At 43.5% G+C, this 19263-nt stretch overlaps 1 protein-coding gene across 2 annotated transcripts in view; it reads right to left on the bottom strand.

Moving 5' to 3' along the window:
- Nucleotides 1-19263, bottom strand: part of SPAST (spastin) — a 367367-nt gene that overhangs the window by 45779 nt on the left and 302325 nt on the right. For both annotated transcript variants that reach the window (XM_029593916.1, XM_029593915.1), the window contains 2 exons: nucleotides 10250-10320; nucleotides 9509-9549 (listed from right to left, as the gene is read on the bottom strand). In XM_029593916.1, coding sequence (XP_029449776.1) covers nucleotides 9509-9549; nucleotides 10250-10320 — 112 coding nt within the window. The remainder of the gene's footprint in view (nucleotides 1-9508; nucleotides 9550-10249; nucleotides 10321-19263) is intronic.

Raw genomic sequence — 19263 nt, 5'->3', positions numbered from 1 at the left:
GTCCAACATGTCAACAGATTCATCTTTTCTGATACCTGAGGACTCTTGGTGCTTTCTTCATGATTCACATACGCTACTGTGATTGCAATGCTGGACAAAGTCCTGTCTGCCTGACCTCTGAGAAGGAAGGCAAAGTGTAGAAAGTCCATTTCAATTACTCTGGTTTCCAAACAATTAATAGACCATTTCACTTCCTCTTCCATCTACATTCCCCGAGTAACTTGACCTAGACAATGTACTCCCCAACCTAACGGACTGACATCTGTTGTTACCATCACACAGGTCAGCAACTCAAGATTTACTCCTATCTCCAAACTGGTGGTATCAAGCTGCCACTACAAATTCAGTCCCTGACACAAGGAGTCTCATTGGGTAATTCTACTACTGAGGATTCCACCTGGAACATAATGCCCTTTGAAGAGAACTCATGTGCACTCTTGCCCATGGAACTCAAAGCTGCTGCCATGGAACCCAAAAGCTCAAGATAATTCCATACCATCAGATTCCTGAATAACGGTAATGAAAGCAACTGCTGATACAATTTTTGAACTCTGTGTGCCAACAAATGGACACGGTCCATCCTTGTATTGAACAAAGTCCCAGATATTCCAGGAACTGAGAGGGTAATAAGCTGCTCTAGAAAAGTTTACCACCTACCCCAATTCCTGCAACAACTGGATCATCCTTCTGGTGGCTAACATATGCTCTCCTTCTTACGTTGCTCAAATCAGCCAATTGTCTAGATAAGAGGGAACGTAATTTCCTTTCCTGCACAGCACTGCCTTCACTACTATCACCACCTTCGAAAAGATCCTTGGAGCTATGGCGAATTCGAATGGTAGGGTCTGAAATTGAAAATGTCCTCCTCATTTTCTGCAATATTAAGCACCTTCAGAGACTGAGAAACTAAAGAAGGGAAAAAAGATGAACCATAGAAGAGCCATCTTCTCTTTCTGAGGAAAATTCTTTCCTTTTACTGCTCTTCACTGATGCCATCCCTCAGGACATTAAATGCATCGAGGGAATCATCTAATTTGCATGATTTATCATCATCCATTCCTTCATCCTTTCTGAGCCTCTTCTGAAACTCCTAGAGGAAGATAAATAGCTGAGTGGATCACAGGTCCAAACTCTGGTGCAAATATTTCAAAAACTCATTTGATACAGAAGCCCAAGCAGGAGAAGAAGTTTCAAAACTAGAAGAGGGAGGTGCTGTGTCTTTAACAGCAGAAGCCATAGTTTCTTCCATAAAAGGCAAGTCAGCTTGGCATCGCATGGCTGATAGTTGGAGGCTCAAGTTCCTTCTCCCTTTGCTAAGCTTCAAAGATGGTCACCATTCCTGCAGCAGCAAGCAAACTGCCAGTGGGAACTGTGTGCATGGTCAGTCCTGCCAATGCAGTATCCTCCTGGAGCTGCGGAATCACTGCTTTGATTAATTCCACTTCCCTCCTGACAAATCCGGCACAGCTTAGAAATTCCTCCTGCCTCATGCTGCTGGACCCTGCAGCCACCACATAGCATGGCTTTCTTCTGCCATGTTTACCCTGCACCAGTACACTGGTATTCACTTTTTAGAGAAAGCAAAATTGCTTACCTTGTAATAGGTGTTATCCCAGGACAGCAGGATTTAGTCCTCACATATGGGTGACGTCACTGACTGAGCCCTAGTGCGGGAAATCTTTCTGTCAAAGTTTCTAGAAACTTTTGACTGGAACTGTGAGGGCACTGAGCATGCCCAGCATGCCATGATATTCTCTGCCACAGGGGTCTCACTCTAGTCTCGTGTATAGTAATAAGCTTTAGTAAAAAATAAAATAATAAATGGAACATACCCAACTCCGCGGGGTGGCGGGTGGGTTTCGTGAGGACTACATCCTGTTGTCCTGGGATAACACCTATTACAAGGTAAACAATTTTGCTTTATCCAAGGACAAGCAGGATGCTAGTCCTCACATATGGGTGATTAGAAAGCTAGAGGCTGAGTCATTTTGTAGTTAAGCAACAGTGAAGTATTGCTGGTGAAATGAGTCAGCCGAAGATCACAGCAGGTTGGATGTAGAAGGAGTTGGGATTAAACTGGAAACAAGTTCTTTAAGAGAGATTGTCCATAGGCAGAATCTTGTAGTCCTTCTTTGTCCAAACAGTAATGAGCTGCAAATGTGTGAAGAGAACTCCATGTTGCTGCTTTACATATGTCAAGGATTGGCACTGAACGATAATGTGCTACTGAGGTTGACATTGCTCTTACTGAATGTGCCTTTACTCGCCCTTGGAGAGGAAGGCCTGCTTTTTCATAGCAAAACTGTATGCAATCTGTTACCAATTGGATAGAGTATGTTTACCCACTGCTTTCCCCGGTTTGTTTGGATCATAAGATACAAAAAGTTGATTGGATGCCCTGTGAACTGCAGTGCATTTTAAGTAAAAGGATAGTGCACGTTTACAGTCCAAGGTATGTAAGGCCCATTCCCCTTGGTGAGAATGAGGCCTTGGAAAGAATATGGGTAAAACTATGGATTGGTTCAAGTGGAATTCCGTTAACTATCTTGGGAAGGAATTTTGGATGTGTACGGAGAACCACTCTGTCATGTAGGAATTTTGTATAGGGTGAGTACGTGACAAGTGCTTGTAACTCACTAACCCTTCTAGCTGATGTAATGGCTATGAGGAAGATAGTCTTCCATGTGAGAAATTTAAGATCACAGGAATCTATGGGTTCGAAAGGAGAACGCATGAGTCTTGTTAAAACCAGATTCAGGTCCCATTCTGTGACTGGAGGCCGAATTGGTGGTTTAAAATGAGTTAAGCCTCTCATAAACCTACTGACAAGGGGTTGTATGGATATTGGTGCATCTCCTACCTTGTTATGATACGCTGAGATTGCACTTAAATGTACCCTTACTGATGAAGTCTGGAGGCCAGATTCTGAAAGATGACATAAGTAGTCAAGTAGAGAAGCTGTGGGGCAGGAGAAAGGATTAATATTCCTTTGCCTGCACCACAAAGTAAATCTCTTCCATTTAGAAGAATAGGTCTTTCGTGTGGAAGGTTTACATGAAGCTAGAAGCACTTGAGCTACAACCACTCAATCTTTCATCTATTGTAAGATTAAGCTTTCAACATCCATGCTGTCAGGGAAAGGGATTGAAGGTTGGGATGGCGCAACTGACCCTGATCCTGAGATATGAGAGTGGGAGCTACTCCCAGGCGAATGGGATCCCTGACTGAGAGGTCTAGAAGTGTGGGAAACCATACTTGTCGAGGCCAATATGGGGCTACGAGTATCATGGTCCCCTTGTCCTGTTGTAGCTTCATTAGAGTTTTGGTTATGAGCGGTACTGGAGGATATGTGTATAGAAGGCCTGAGTTCCAAGGGCGAGCAAATGCGTCCTTGGCTGGTTGGTTCTTCTGTTTGTGTAGAGAACAGAATTTGTCTACTTTGTTTTTCAGATGTGACGCAAAGAGATCTATTGTCAGTTGACCCCAACGTTGAAATACCCTGCTCACTACTATGGGATCCAGGGACCATTCGTGTGGTTGGAACTGACGACTGAGTCGGTCCGCCACTACATTGTGAATGCCTGCCAGATAAGTGGCCCGGAGAAACATTGAGTGTGTTAGGGCCCAGGCCCAAATCTGTGCAGCTTCTTGACAAAGGAGATACGATCCCGTACCTCCCTGTTTGTTGATGTACCACATGGCTACTGTGTTGTCCGTTTGGATTAGAACAGTCTTGTGTGAAAGGCAGTCCTTGAACGCATGCAGCGCATATCATATAGCTCGAAGCTCTAGGAAATTGATTTGAAATGTTGCTTCAAGTTTGTCCAAGTACCCTGGGTTTGGAGAGTGTCTATGTGAGCTCCCCAACCCAAGATGGATGCATCTGTAGTTAAAGTTATCTGTGGGACTGGTTGTTGGAAGGGTAGGCCCTTGCGCAAGTTGTCCTTGTTTGCCCACCATAGTAGAGATGAACGTAGCTGGTGGGTGACTTGAATTGGAGAATGCAGTGGCTGAATGGCTTGTATCCATTGAGATCGTAAAGTCCTTTGGGTGACTCTCATGGCAAGTTGTGCCATAGGAGTGACTTGAACTGTGGAGGCCATGTGGCCTAGTAAGGTTAGAAACTGATGAGCTGTTGCTTGTTTCTTTGAGTAAAATGAGTTTGCCAAAAGGGAAATTGTGTTTGCTCGATCCTCGGGTAGAAAAGCCCTTGAGAGGATAGTGTTCAATTCTGCTCCTATGAATTGAAGTAGGTGAGATGGAGTAAAATGGGATTTTTGGTAATTGATGAGAAATCCCATCGGATGGAGTACAGTAATTGTTTGATTGAGAGAAGCGAGAGCTCCTTGTAGAGATTGGCTTCTGATGAGCCAGTCGTCTAGGTATGGAAACACATGGACACCTTGTTTGTGCAAGTGTGCTGCTATTACTGCCAAACATTTGGTGAATACTCTGGGAGCTGAGGCAAGGCCGAATGGCAGTACTCTGTATTGGAAATGTTGTTGACCCACTATGAATCGCAGGTACTTGCGATGAGGAGGGAATATTAGAATGTGAGCGTAAGCGTCTTGAAGATCCAGACAACAAAGCCAGTCTCCTTTTTGAAGAAGTGGAAGCAAGGTGCCTAGAGAAACCATCCTGAACTTTTCTTTCTTCAGAAACTTGTTGAGATTTCTGAGGTCTAGGATGGGACGTAGGTCTCCGGTTTTCTTCTGGCTTTCAGAAGGGTGGATAATTCTACTTGTAATTGAAGCATGTGATTGTCGCTGAGGTGAAGTTGACTTGGTGGAAAATCTGTGGGAACTGAGAGGAAATTGAGTTGGTATCCTCTAGATATTATTGATAGGACCCATTGGTCTGTTATTGGTATGCAATTGGTGTAGAATTTGGATATCCGACCTCCCACTGGCTGACGATTTGAGAAAAGGCTGAGTTCTCTGGATGTGACTTCAAAAGCCAGCAGCCGGTCCTGTCTGTGGAGCAGGTTGGGGTCTAGCTGCCCTCTGCTATCTTGGTTGCGGCCTTTGTTGTGTTCTAGAAGGCCTGGGTCGAGATGCAGGAGGGTAATACCTCCGCTGCTGGTAAAAAGGCCTTCTGGTGTCCTTTCTTTGAGGCCTACGCCCAGTGTGTGTAGGGGGATACTGTGGGAGGGAAGAAAGTTGTCTCAGTGTTTCCATGTGTTCTTTTAGCTGAGACACAGCATCTTGGACTTTAGATCTGAAAAGGTTGTCTCCCAGGCAGGGGATATCCACTAATTTATCCTGACCCTCTGGTCTAAGGTCTGAGGCCTTAAACCAGGCCCATCTTCTGGCACTGATGCAGCCTCCCTTGAAGCTGTTTCGTAGGCGTCATAGGCCGCCCGGACTTCATGTTTTCCGGCCTCCAGACCTTTGTGGATGATGGCCTGGGCAGTTTCTTGGTATTGAGTAGGTAGAGATGGGACAAATTCTTGAATTTGTTTCCACAAATTCCTTTGATACTGGGTCTTGTAGAGCTGATAGGAGGAAATCCTAGAGTTCAACATGGCCCCTTGAAACACTTTACGACCCAGGGAGTCCAGAAATCTATGGTCTTTACCTGGGGGGTTTGATGAATGTATTCTTGTTCTCCTTGACCTCTTCTGTGCTGATTCCACGACCACTGAGTGGTGAGGAAGTTGTGACTTCTGGTATCCAGGAGTGGATTGTACTAGGTAGGTACTATCCATTCTTTTATTTACTGCTGGGACAGAGCAGGGATGTTCCCACAGATGGTGTTGTAGTTGTAAGAGAACATCATGTATTGGAATGGCAACTATCTGTTTTGGAGGGTTGACAAACTGGAGTACCTCCAAGGTTTGTTGCCTAATGTCTTGCTCCGCCTCTAATTTGAAGGGGATGGAGTCCGCCATCTCCTGTACAAAAGTAGTGAAAATGAAATCCTCTGGAGGAGATTGCTTTCTGGGATGTGGTGGTGATGGATCAGACATAAAACCTTCTGATGATGTGTCTGAAGCAGTATCACTCCAAGTATCATACTCTGGAGTTTGTTGTGGAGGTGCCGAAGTCCTAGGTGGGGGAGGAAGGCCAGAAGGTCCTGGTAAAGGATCCTCAGGATTATCCTCTCTTGGATTAGATGGTAGGGAATCCAATAAATTCTGATATCTTCTCATAAGAATATTATGCAGTACTGATTCTGTGAATCCTGGAGCCCCAGGAAGAATTGGCACCGTTGGTAAAGGCTTCAGCATCGAAGGTATAGGTGTCTTCAATTATTTCCTTGTAGTCACCAATGTTTTTCCCTTCTTTTCCTGTGTAGGTGCAATGGTGAAGATGGGCATCAGTGCTGGAACCGATGAAGCCATCGACATCGGGGTAGTGTCTGACAAGACAGAAGGCATTGACGTTGGAATCGACAGAGGTCAGTAGTGGAATCGATGTCACTGGCATCGGGGTTCCCCCAGCATCGGGAATGATCCCGGCATCGGTGATGTCACCGGTATCTATACTGCCATAGTCATCGGTAAGGTTACTGGCATCGGTGATGTCACAGGTGTAGGAGACGTCACCGGCATCAGCGATATCGCCGGCATCGGCATGGTCGCCGGAAGTTGGTCCTTTAGGGCTTGCATTACTGCTTCCTTGATGAGTGTCGACAAGTCCTGAGGAATCGGTGGAACGGCTGGTATCGGTGGAGGGGGAGACTATGTCTCCTGTGATGGTTGTGCAGGTTGTACCGAAGTAGGCCCGGATGGCAGGGGTGTATCCTTATGTTTTTGCTGCTTTGCACTCTGTTCCCCCAGGGAGGGAGCTAACAGTGGTGTCGGGGCATGGCGATATCGATGTTTATGCTTCGGTCTTATTTCAGTTACTGACCTCATCGATGTCGTCGACGGTGTCGGTGATGCTTGATCCCTAGATCCTTCTAGTCGACGTTTCTTCAGCAGGATTCTTTTTATAACTCCTGCTGGGGATGATTTTGTTGAATTCGAAGGTGAAGGAATAAGTTGTAGGTGAAAAAGATGTTGCATTTTTTCTTGCCTAAGTTTCCTTCCCTTCGGAGTCATTTCCTGACATTGTTGACAGGATGAAATATTATGTTTTTCACCCAGACAACACACTCTAGGTGTGGGATGTAACTGACATGGTCCGATTACATATCGGGCATTTTTTAAAACCCGAAGCCATGTCAGAATCGACAGCCGTCGATGAAAACAGAAAATTTGTGAGACAAAAATAAACATCTTTACAGAGGTAAAAACGCTATCAATTTCTCCCCGTCCGGTGAGAAAAGTGAGAGTGAGATCCCGTATGGGAGAAATTTCGAAGAAAAAATGACTTTTTCAGTCAGACGTGAGTAAAAAAACTCACAGGCTCCTATCTCCGCGATGCTTACAGCAGCGTGGAAAAATGAAGACTAGAGTGAGACCGCTGTGGCAGAGAATATCATGGCATGCTGGGCATGCTCAGTGTCCTCACAGGGCCAGTCAAAAGTTTCTAGAAAACTTGACAGAAAGATTTCCTGCACTAGGGCTCCGTCAGTGACGTCACCCATATGTGAGGACTAGCATCCTGCTTGTCCTGGGATTATGGCTTTTCTCTCATTTCAAGATCAATTTTTTAAAACTTTAAGTGACAGACAGGGAAAGGAACTTTGTGTTTGGTTTTTTAAGTGCCTCTTGTAGGGAGGAAAAAAAATCCCTATGAAGGGAGCCAATCTGGGAGGGGGGAGGCGGACAGGGGTGGGGGAGCAGACATGCCAAGTACAGACCTAGACTGAAGCCCATTCCAGGCCAAACTAGAACCCCACTGGCTTACAGCAATGCTCAACTGAGGGGGGATGTTGTAGAGGTGGGGGAAAGTACAATCGTTCACCTCGGGCACTGTCCTTCAAATTAGAGTCCTTTTTATCCAGCCTAATCAGGCCTCAGTTCACAGCATGGGATGCTCACCTATCATCCACTGGAGACAGAGAATACTAGTAGGCTGAAATCAGCACAGGAGCACGAGGGGGTGATATCACCAAAACTGTTAAATCTGTCTGCTGGTAGGTGGGCATAACCCATCTGCACTGGTCTAGCTGGCTGAAGAGGAATCTGAAATTTGTAGAGTAAGAGAATGAAGATTGTGGCAGATCAGTGGCAAAGAATGATTCTCATTATATATTTTGTGATTTTCGCTTTCTCCTTATGATTGCATCCTAGCTCCTTTTTAAAAAGTACGCTCCTCTCTCATTTCTCCTGCCTGGTCAACAATATCCACATACAAACTTGACTGATATTTAATTTTCAAAGGAAATTTCTTAAGAGTTACAATCTTAATGCTGTTCAAACATTTCTGATCCAAGCATGAGATATATGTGAAATACTCTCCACTTTAGTTATATTTTTTTAAATGACTGATTATTACAGCTCATAAATTTCAAACTTGAGCTTATTCAATGCCCTTTTGTGTTTGTTACAGAGATGGTACCTTTTAAACAGTCGCGCGGGCTCACACGTACGCTTGCTAGCGCCATTTTCTAACATATGCGCATATATGCACGCATGGTATAAAATAAGCTGTACACATGTACATATGCTCACAATTTTATATGACGCACGTGCATGTGCATACAAATGCTGCCTCTACTGCATAAATGGTGGGATTTTAGTAGACATGCCCACCAATGCAATTAGTTTGCCCAATTTGCACAGGTAAAGGATAGGACTTCCTCTTCCTCCCCTCCCCCCCCAATAATTAGCCTCCCTTTTACAGTTAGCCCCTACCCTTAAAACCTCACTGACTAGCTTAGTTTTTTTTGCTTTAGGACTTACACACCATCCATAGCAGAAGTAAAGTTACGCAGTAGGGGACCCTGGTGCGCTTGTGTGCGTAAGTATTCATAGGCTGGTTTCATTCATAAATCCCACCCAAACACACCCCGTCACTTTTTCGTAAAAAAACAAAACAAAACAAAAAATGTTGTGTGCATACCAAGAGATATGCGTGTAGGCAGGTGCCTTTTAAAATCCATGCAGTGTGCGCCGTCCCAACCTCTGCACGTATCTCTTGGCTTTGGTATGTACTGGGCTTTTAAAATTCACCCTTAATTGTCCAATATATGTGCACAGTTTTTCTTTTCAGTTGAACTTTGTGTAAAATTCATGGAATTCTTTTCCAGGATTATCTTTGGTCAGCTAGATAGTGCACTTTGATTGACAGCCCTATTTGACCAGTACTCTGATTATACTCTATACATGGGCAAACTTAGATGAGAGGGCTAATAAAGACCAACCCAGGTTACCTTACTGAATATTTGCATTTGCTGTTATACCCATCATGTAATCAGAATTTCTCCATTCTACAGACATATTTGTCTTCTAGTTCCACACTCTACAACAATCCCTGTATTGTCACATGAAACCGTTCCTCTTACAGAGAAACTGAAACTCAAAGTGGCATTTTCTATAGTTTTTGTACTTATGTAATTGGTGAATAGGGTGAATAAAAAATTCAATACTGCATAACTACTCCAAGTTAATTCATACCTCACTAGCAGACATGTTCTTCACCTGTTCTGGTTTGAGTTCTGTTAAGACAAATTAAGAATATGATGAGCTCTAGATAAAAGTTTACAAGGTCTGTAGTAATTGTTATACACAAAGGGGCAGATTTTCAAAGGGTTACGCGCTTAACCCCGAAAACCTGCTCCTGCATGCGCCGAGCCTATTTTGCATAGGCTCGGCGACATGTGCAAGCCCTGGGACGCGCGTATGTCCCCGGGGCTTTGAAAAAGGGGCGGGGCCGTGGCGCCGTTCCAGGGGCGGGACCGAGGTCTCAGTCACAGCTGCCGTGTCGGGGGATGGTGTGTTGTCAGCTGGACGACAGGCATAAATCGCGAAAAAAAGGTAGGGGGGATTTAGGTAAGGCTGGGGGGGTGGGTTAGATAGGAGAAGGTGGAGGGTGGGGGAGCGGAAAGAAAGTTCCCTCCGAGGCCGCTCCGATTTTGGCCTTGGAGAGAACGGGGAAAGCCATCGGGGCTCCTCTAAATTTTATAAAATGTGCGCAGTAGCGCGCACATGTTATAAAATTGGGTGTACATTTGTGCGTGCTGAGTAGCGCGCACAAATATACCCCACGTGCGCTGTTTCTAAAATCTGCCCCAAAGGTTTTAACAATTGGATTTCATTTATTGAAACATTCATCCTAATTTGAATTCACTGTGGTTTATTCTTATGCACAAAGAAAAACTGATCAAAACAGTAATGATTCAAAAGGGTAATACCTACCTCGAATTGGACCAAGTGCTGCATCTTTTGCTAATGCTGTCAAGTCACTTCCTGAGTATCCATCTGTCATTCTTGAGAGAAAGATTTAAAATGATTCAGTCACTGGAAAAGTTACATAACAGTTTATAAACTAATAATTCACATGCAGAATAGCAAGATTGCTTAGGTGTCCTCAGAAGATAGCAGTTCATCAGTTACATAAGTTGTTCATTGGACACTGCATGACAGAATGAAAAAAAAATCTGCAGAGCTTTCTATTAAACACATGCAGGTCAATTTTCAAAGGAAGTTGAGCACATGACCTAGGTGCCTAAGTTTTAATAAAGTTTGGTAAAATTTCAGCTGAAATTATGCATCTGAATTTTAGGATGAAAATTAATCTTAGACTCTGATAAATGAAGCACCTAATTTTAGTCCTGCTATTCTCTTGCCTAAATGTAGGTGCTTAAATTAAGGTGCCTAGTGCTAGAAATTTGCACAGAGTCCCTAACTTTTCCCTGCCTTGGCCCTGCCCACTTTTAAGTACTTAAATTTAAGCACTAGTCAATTTTGTAAGGGGAACATTAAGTGCTTAAGTTGGGTGCCTAAACCTTTTGAAAACGGACTTCTAAGAAATCAATTTTCAGATCCATTCCTACAGGTAAAACAGTATTTTATACATAGAAATGGGTTGTTTGATAAATCCATGCCCCCTCCTCCACCTTACTAGGGGTAAAAAGGAAGAAGGATTAGGCTGAGGAAGGAAGAGTACACATGGGGGATTTCATTTTGACAAACCCACATGTACTCTTGCACTTGCTTCAAAGCATGTGCAAAAGGACATGAGTACAAGGTACCTACTTTCCCAAAGCTACTAGAATTTCCAAAAGGAAAGTCCACAGCGCATTTCCCTTTGAAAATTAGCTTGCAAACCCTGTGGGTGCTTTGATTATTGACCTCTACAAGGACAATTTTCAGTGCTATTTACCCGGATAAATAGTATTTTTACACAAGTAAACTGGCTGTCTGGAATTTGCCCTCACTGAATCTGGATAAAAGTACCCGTACATGTGGATGTCCATAGTATGCACACTTAGCTGAACTGAAGGGAGGCTCTGCCAGAGGCACATTTAGGACATGATTAGAAAAACATGTGTAGATAAGATTTTCAAATCTGAATGTTTGCCAGTAAAATTCAGACTGCAGAAAAAGTAGATGCAAAGTATGTGGGTCCTTTGTAGCCATGAACAATTCTCAAAGAGAAAGTACATGCATATTTTCTCTTTGAAAAAGATTACAAGGTGGGCTGTTTGAAAATTGCCCCTAAATGACTTTATTGCATATGCCTGGGAGCTCCTATAGTGCAGTGGCCATGTAGCTGCTCTCAGTTTCCATACAGTCAGGATTACAAAAATGAGAAAACAATTCTGAAGCGAAGGAGAAGGGTTTTTTGTGACTGTTGGACTGTCTTCAGAACATACCCTTACAGATAAGAAACTGCTTTCTTTGAAGACACGCAGGGTCATCATATCATAGAAATGGGCCTCACTAGCTAAGAGATGACTAACAGAAAAGGGAAGAAAATCATCACTGAGCAAAAACCAGTTTTTATTGAGGGTATCCCTTTTTGTTTAAGAACAATGATAAGGTGTCAACTTGAAACTAGAAAAATGAGCCCTATGAGGGAGGGAGTTAGGTTCCACCCCTCAAAAAGGGAAATGGACTGTCCAGTCCTACTATCCTGATGGAATACTATATCTAGACAATATGATGTGAAAATGTGGACCGAACTCCACATTGCAGCCTTGCAAGTTTCCTCAAGGCACGTAGATTGGCATGGGAAATGCAATTTACTATCTAACTGGAAATGGTGCATTTTGTGGCACATTGCCAAGTCAATTAGGGTTCAAAGAAACAAAAAACTAGAAGAATTTTAGGAGTGTGAGTCTTCTCCAGACAGAGGGTAGCAACTCCCTTGCAATTCAAAGTACCGTATTTTTCGCTCCATAAGACGCACTTTTTTTCCCCCAAAGGTGGGGGGAAAATGTATGTGCGTCTTATGGAGCGAATATAAAAAAAAAACCAAACAAAAATCTAACAAACACCCCCCCCCCCCGACTCCCCCAAGACCTGCCGACTTAATTTCCTACAACCCCCCCCCCCCCCCAAGACCTGACAAATTAATTTCCTGCAACCCCCCACCCTCCTGACCCCCCCAAGACCTGCCAAACGTCCCTGGTGGTCCAGCGGGGGTCCAGGAGCGGTCCGGGAACGATCTCCTGGGCGTGAGCCGTCGGCTGCCAGTAAACAAAATGGCGCCGACGGCCCTATGCCCTCACTATGTCACTGAGACCGATCGCTGCTATTGGTCGGTCTCAGTGACATAGTGAGGGCATAGGGCCGTCGGCTGCCAGTAAACAAAATGGCGCCGACGGCCCTATGCCCTCACTATGTCACTGAGACCGACCGCTGCTATTGGTCGGTCTCAGTGACATAGTGAGGGCATAGGGCCGTCGGCGCCATTTTGTTTACTGGCAGCCGACGGCTCACGCCCAGGAGATCGTTCCCGGACCGCTCCTGGACCCCCGCTGGACCACCAGGGACGTTTGGCAGGTCTTGGGGGGGTCAGGAGGGTGGGGGGTTGCAGGAAATTAATTCGGCAGGTCTTGGGGGGGTCAGGGGGGTGGAGGTTGTTAATTTAAAGGGTTGGGATGGGGGGGGGGGGGGGGTTTGGGGGTTCCCACAGAAAGAAAAATTTTCTGATCTGGGGAGTGGACCGAAATGGCCCTCCCCAGACCCGAAAACAAAATGGGGAGAAAAAAAAAAACTATGCACTCCCCTAATTTGCTCCATAAGACGCCCAGACGCAGAGCCGGTTTAGCACAATTTTTTTTTTTTTTAATTTTCCCCCTCTGAATCCTAGGTGCGTCTTATGGTCAGGTGCGTCTTATGGAGCGAAAAATACGGTAAGTAAAGTTGCTTCAAACGTATGACATGTGACCTAGAGAAAATATTGGAAAGATTAATTTGAAAGTCCAGCAATACCTTAGGCAGGAATTTTGGATGATTGTGAAGCATTATGTACTATGACAACAATATCTAATGTAACATAGATAAGCCCTTAGAGCCTGGAGCTCTCTGTCTCTGAGGGTGGAAATGACTACCAACATTTACAAAAAAATTTAAAAAACACCTTCCTGTGATCACAAGAGTTCAGAGGCTCAAAAGGGTCTTTCATCAGCTGGGTTAAAACCAAGCTGTCTTATGATTAAAGCAAAAGAATTGATGGGGCGGCTTCAATTAAGCAATTCCCAAATTAATTTGAGAACTAAAGACTGTACAGAAATAGGGTTTCCTTCTAAATGGGGTTGATATGCACCAATCTCTGAGGTGAACTCTGATAGAACTTGTTTTGAGGCTGGAATCAGAGACGTAGAAGGTACTTGAGCAATTTTTGTGGGGGAAAGATCTATGCCTATGCTCTCACAATAGATGACAAAACTCCACCATCTGAAATCATAAAGCCTCCTAATGGATTCGTTTCTAAATATGAGGACTTGAGATACCACATCCCCCCAAAATGAGTGACCAGAGTTAAGCCTCTTTTGATATCCAGACCCTGAGAGCTAGGGAATGGGGATGCTGGGATGAAGCTACAATCCTTGGTTTTGCATGATTAAGGTTGGGGAAAAACCTAACCTTACTGATTTCTGAAGGGCTAGTTCCTGCACAACTGAAAATATCTGTGTTCACCAAAAAGGAGCTATCTATTCTACTTTGTTTGCTGTTTACTCAACAATATGTATCACATTTATCATTTACTGTTGCATATGCATATGTTGCTTACCTGTAATGAGTGTTCTCCACAAACAGCAGAATGAGTCACATATGGGTGATGTCATTCAATGGCACCACCACAGAACTAGCGCTCCCCACAGATAAGAAAAGCGAAGATGACTTTTCTAGGCATGCATAAATATTCCTTAACAGTTGCCACATCTAAGCCATCTCTAAAATGGGAGACTCGGTATTCTGCTATATACGGGAACATTGGTTACAGGTAATCAACATATAGTGGCTTGCAAAAATATTCAATCTCCTAAAAAGTAAGCAGATTTGTGTGAATTACAAACTGGTTAACAGACAGGAAACAGAGAGTAGGAATAAATGGTCAATTTTCTCAGTGGAAAAGGGTAAACAGTGGAGTGCCTCAGGGATCTGTACTTGGACCGGTGCTTTTAAAAAAAAAAAAATATATATATATATATACATATATATATATAAAAATGATCTGGAAAGGAATATGACAAGTGAGGTTATCAATTTGCGGATGATACAAAATTATTCAGAGTAGTTAATTCACAAGCAGATTGTGATACATTACAGGAGGATCTTGCAAGACTGGAAGATTGGGCATCCAAATGGCAGATGAAATTTAATGTGGACAAGTGCAAGGTGTTGCATATAGGGAAAAATAACCTTTGCTGTAGTTACACAATGTTAGGTTCCATATTAGGAGCTACCACCCAGGAAAAAGATCTAGGCATCATAGTGGATAATACTTTAAAATCGTCTGCTCAGTGTGCTGCAGCAGTCAAAAAAGCAGAGTGTTAGGAATTATTAGGAAGGGAATGGTTAATAGAATGGAAAATGTTATAATGCCTCCATATCGCTCCATGGTGAGATCACACCTTGAATACTGTGTACAATTCTGATTGCCGCATCTCAAAAAAGATATAATTGCAATGGAGAAGGTACTGAGAAGGGCGACCAAAATGATAAGGGGAATGGAACAGCTCCCCTATGAGGAAAGGCTAAAGAGGTTAGGACTTTTCAGCTTGGAGAAGAGACAGCTGAGGGGGGGGATATGATAGAGGTGTTTAAAATCATGAGAGGTCTAGAACGGGTTAATGTGAATCAATTATTTACTCTTTCGGATAATGGAAAGACTAGGGGGCACTCCTTGAAGTTAGCATGTGGCATATTTAAAACTAATCGGAGAAAGTTCTTTTTCACTCAACCCATAATTAAACTCTGGAATTTGTTGCCAGAGGATGTGGTTAGTGCAGTTAGTGTTGCTGTGTTTAAAAAAGGATTGGATAAGTTCTTGGAGGAAAAATCCATTACCTGCTATTAAGTTGACTTAGAGAATAGCCACTGCTATTATTAGCAACAGTACCATGGGATAGACTTATTTTTTGGGTACTTGCCAGGTTTTTATGGTCTGGTTTGGCCACTTTTGGAAACAGGATGCTGGGCTTGATGGACCCTTGGTCTGACCCAGTATGGCATGTTCTTATGTTCTTAACAGTAAAAATATACAAAATAAAACTATAAATAATCATAAAAACATTCATAATTTTTTTAGAAAGCTAAAAAGATCAGTCATGTTTAAAAGGTTGAACAGAGAATTTAAAATTATCTTATGCTCTAAAGGCGGACAGCACTTGGTGAGGAGACAGGGCAGGATCACAACAGGGGCAATATTTTTCTCTAAGAGTAGGCTGAGTGGTGGGTGAAGAGAGAGGAGTTATGGCAATCTTCACCAGCCCATGCATACTTTGTCTTCCCTTCTCCTCCCAAGCCCGAGAGCAGCCACAGCATTGGTAATGAAAGTCAGCATGGGGCCTTCAGTCAGTGCAAGCTCACAGGCCCTGCAGCGGCCCCAGTCCTTGTGAGTGCGTGCTTGCTTGCAAGCTCTGCCCCTCCCCCTGCCTTCCACTATTAATGCCGCTGCTTCTCTCACCTGAAAAGCGCTGCATTTGTGACCCCCACTGAAGGTTTTGTGACCCCATTTGGTGTCCCAACCCACAGTTTGGGAAGCTCTGAATTATAGAAAAAGATGTTTTGGGACTACTTCCAGTTTAGCAGTGCGAAAATGCTGGACGCGCTGACTTCAGCGTCAAACAAAGCTCATGTAAGGCTCCACAAATCATATTATATATATTCCTTTTGGGGTAGATTTTTAAAAACAGCGCGATCGCGTACTTTTGTTTGCGCAGCAGGCGCAAACAAAAGTACGCTGGATTTTAGAAGATACGCACGTATCTTCTAAAATCCTGGATCAGCGCGCGCAAGGCTGCCGATTTTGGGCAGCCGGCGGGCGCCGAGCCGCACAGCCTGTCTCCGAGGCCGCTCCGAAATCGGAGCGGCCTCGGAGGGAACTTTCTTTCGCCCTCCCCTCCCCTTCCCCTCCCTTCCCCTACCTAACCCACCCCCCTGGCCCTATCTAAACCCCCCCCTACCTTTATCCACGGATTTACGCCTCCCGGAGGGAGACGTAAATCCACGCGTGCCAGCGGGCTGCTGGCGCGCCGAGACTCGACCCGGGGGCGGTTCCGGAGGGCGCGGCCACGCTCCCGAAACGCCCTGGGCCGAAACCACGCCCCTGGTCCCGCCCCCAAAACGCTGCGCCATCGGGTCCCGCCCCCGACACGCCCCCTTCCAAAAACCCCGGGACCTGCGTGCACTGGCGCGCAAGGCCCTGCTCGCGTAAATCCGGGCGGATTTACGCGAGCAGGGCTTTTAAAATCTGCCCGTTTGTGTGTTTTGTTAAATTGAAATAGTTGTCGGAATAAGGACATTTAGGGGTTTTATGGATTTCGGTCTCAATATAGTTATAAGTCTAGCCGAGGACAAGCAGTCCCAAAACATCTTTTTCTTTATATTTTTTTTTCAAAAATTTTTAATTATGTAGTAACTTGTTATAGGCTTTTAATATACAGATACACAGTGTCCCTAAGACAGTTTTTAAACACCACTGGCATGGTCAGTAAATATAGGACAGTAAAGTATACTAAATTTTACACTTGTTTATGCTAGTATCAATTACACCCTGACTAATTTAAATGATATATATCACCATATATTTAGCTATGATACTGATCTGTCTTTTTAAGAAAGTTCAAAACCAATATGCTCCTGTACTTGACAATGTTTGTATATTCTTGTAATATGAAAAGGATATTTTGACACCATGTTTCTATTCATTTCATTGTAACATTGAAGAGATTTAAGCACAACATTGTATCTGGTAACAGGAGGATTGAATGTGGTATTTTTAAAGACCAATGAGAAAGCTGGTCTGAACTCTACAGGTAGATATAAATTACATCCTTTCATTGCACAGCCTTCTTTTAAAAGATATTTTTTAATTCTCACTCTTATTTATTTTTTATTTTCTGGATTTGTGTGTTGGTACGTGTATGTGTATTTAATATATTTGTCATATGGTATTTATTCATTTTATATGTTTTAAAGTTAATTTTATTATGATTTTAGATGTTTTAATTATATGTAAGTCATTGTTTATGTACTTATGTAGGTTAATATATGTTTTATGATTATTGTAGCCCCTGAAGCAGCTCGGTCAAATGAGCGAAACTTGGCCAGAGTCGGACTTTCACCTCTACTAGACCATATTGTAATAATTTATTTATTTAAAGCTTTTTTTATACCGACTTTCTTGATACAAATCAAATCAACTCGGTTTACAGGGAACAAAAGACCTTAACAATAACAATAAACATTAAACCATAACTAGAGGAAGTAAAAGTTACAGTAAAACAAGGGAATACAACTGGGAGTTGGAAATGTAGAGGGGGCAGAACTCGATAACTAAATACAGTTATGTATGGGGGAGAGCTTGGTAGTCCTACGTCTGAACTATGTCATGGCTATGCTATAGTAATGCTAGTCTATAATAAATGATTATAATTATATAATTATAATTATAATATAATTATATTATAATAATAAACGAATCCTTGTTTTTACCGATCTATTCTTTTTGGTTGCTACTTTGCCACTTTGGATCGGCTTCAGTCTTGTTTCCAGGACATAATTGTTAAGTACTTAAATTACACTGATAAAGCAAAAATTCTGACAGCCTTCCCAAAAGCTCAAGAACTTAAATATGAAAACCGCAAGCTTCTAATTTTTCACGATTTCTCTGTAAAAGTACAGGTGGCAAGGAAGGAGTTCACTCCTTACTGTACTCAGCTCTTTTGCAAGGGAGTGAAGTTAACGCTGCATTTTCTTGCCAAATTAAAAGCATTTTATCACTGCGAAACAAAAATGCTTGTTACTAGTAGCGAAGCGAAAGCCTTTGTGGAAAAGTTGAATCAATAAATGTTGCATGCCGCATATGCTTTTACATGTAGGTTGCTGGAACAGTGTACAACATGTGTGTAGATTGTGTTTAATAAGCTGCACCAGATGTAAAGAACATTAAATTGGATGGATAAAAAAGTGGGGGGGAAAGTCTGCGTCTTATGGAGCGAATATAAAAAAAAAAAAAAAATCTAACAAACCCCCCCACCCTCCTGACACCCCCCCCCCAGACCTGCCAAATGAATTTACTACAATCCCCCCAGACCTGCCAAAAGTTCCTGGTGGTCCAGCGGGGGTCCGGGAGCGGTCTGGGAGCGATCTCCTGGACTTGGGCCGTCGGCTGCCAGCAATCAAAATGGCACCGACGGCCCTTTACCCTTACTATGTCACTGGGGTCGACCAATGGCAGCGGTAGCTCCTGTGACATAGTAAGGGCAAAGGGCCGTCGGCTGCCAGTAATCAAAATGGTGCCAACGGCCCTTTGCCCTTACTATGTCACAGGGGCTACCGCTGCCATTTTGATTGCTGTCAGCCGACGGCCCAAGTCCAGGAGATCGCTCCTGGACCCCCACTGGACCACCAGGGACTTTTGGCAGGTCTGGGGGGGGTTGTAGTAAATTAATTTGGCATAAGACGCAGACATTTCCCCCCCACTTTTGAGGGAAAAAAGTGCGTCTTATGGAGCGAAAAATGCGGTAATTATTCGCCCTATAAAACGACCCCCGGCTTTTGAGAAGATTTTCAGGGGTTAAAAACTCGTCTTATACGCCAGAAAATACGGTAGTATAACTGGGTTTAAAAAAGGTTTGGATAAGATCCATAAACTATTACAGTAATTAATAAGCAATAGTACCTTATGATTTATCTGTTGCAGTCCTGGTCGCTGGACTTGCGACCGGGTTCTTACCTTCCTCCGCTCTGGG

The sequence above is a fragment of the Rhinatrema bivittatum genome, chromosome 3 (genome assembly GCF_901001135.1).
Source record: "Rhinatrema bivittatum chromosome 3, aRhiBiv1.1, whole genome shotgun sequence".
NCBI lineage: Eukaryota > Metazoa > Chordata > Amphibia > Gymnophiona > Rhinatrematidae > Rhinatrema > Rhinatrema bivittatum.
This window is presented reverse-complemented; position numbering and strand designations above follow the sequence as displayed.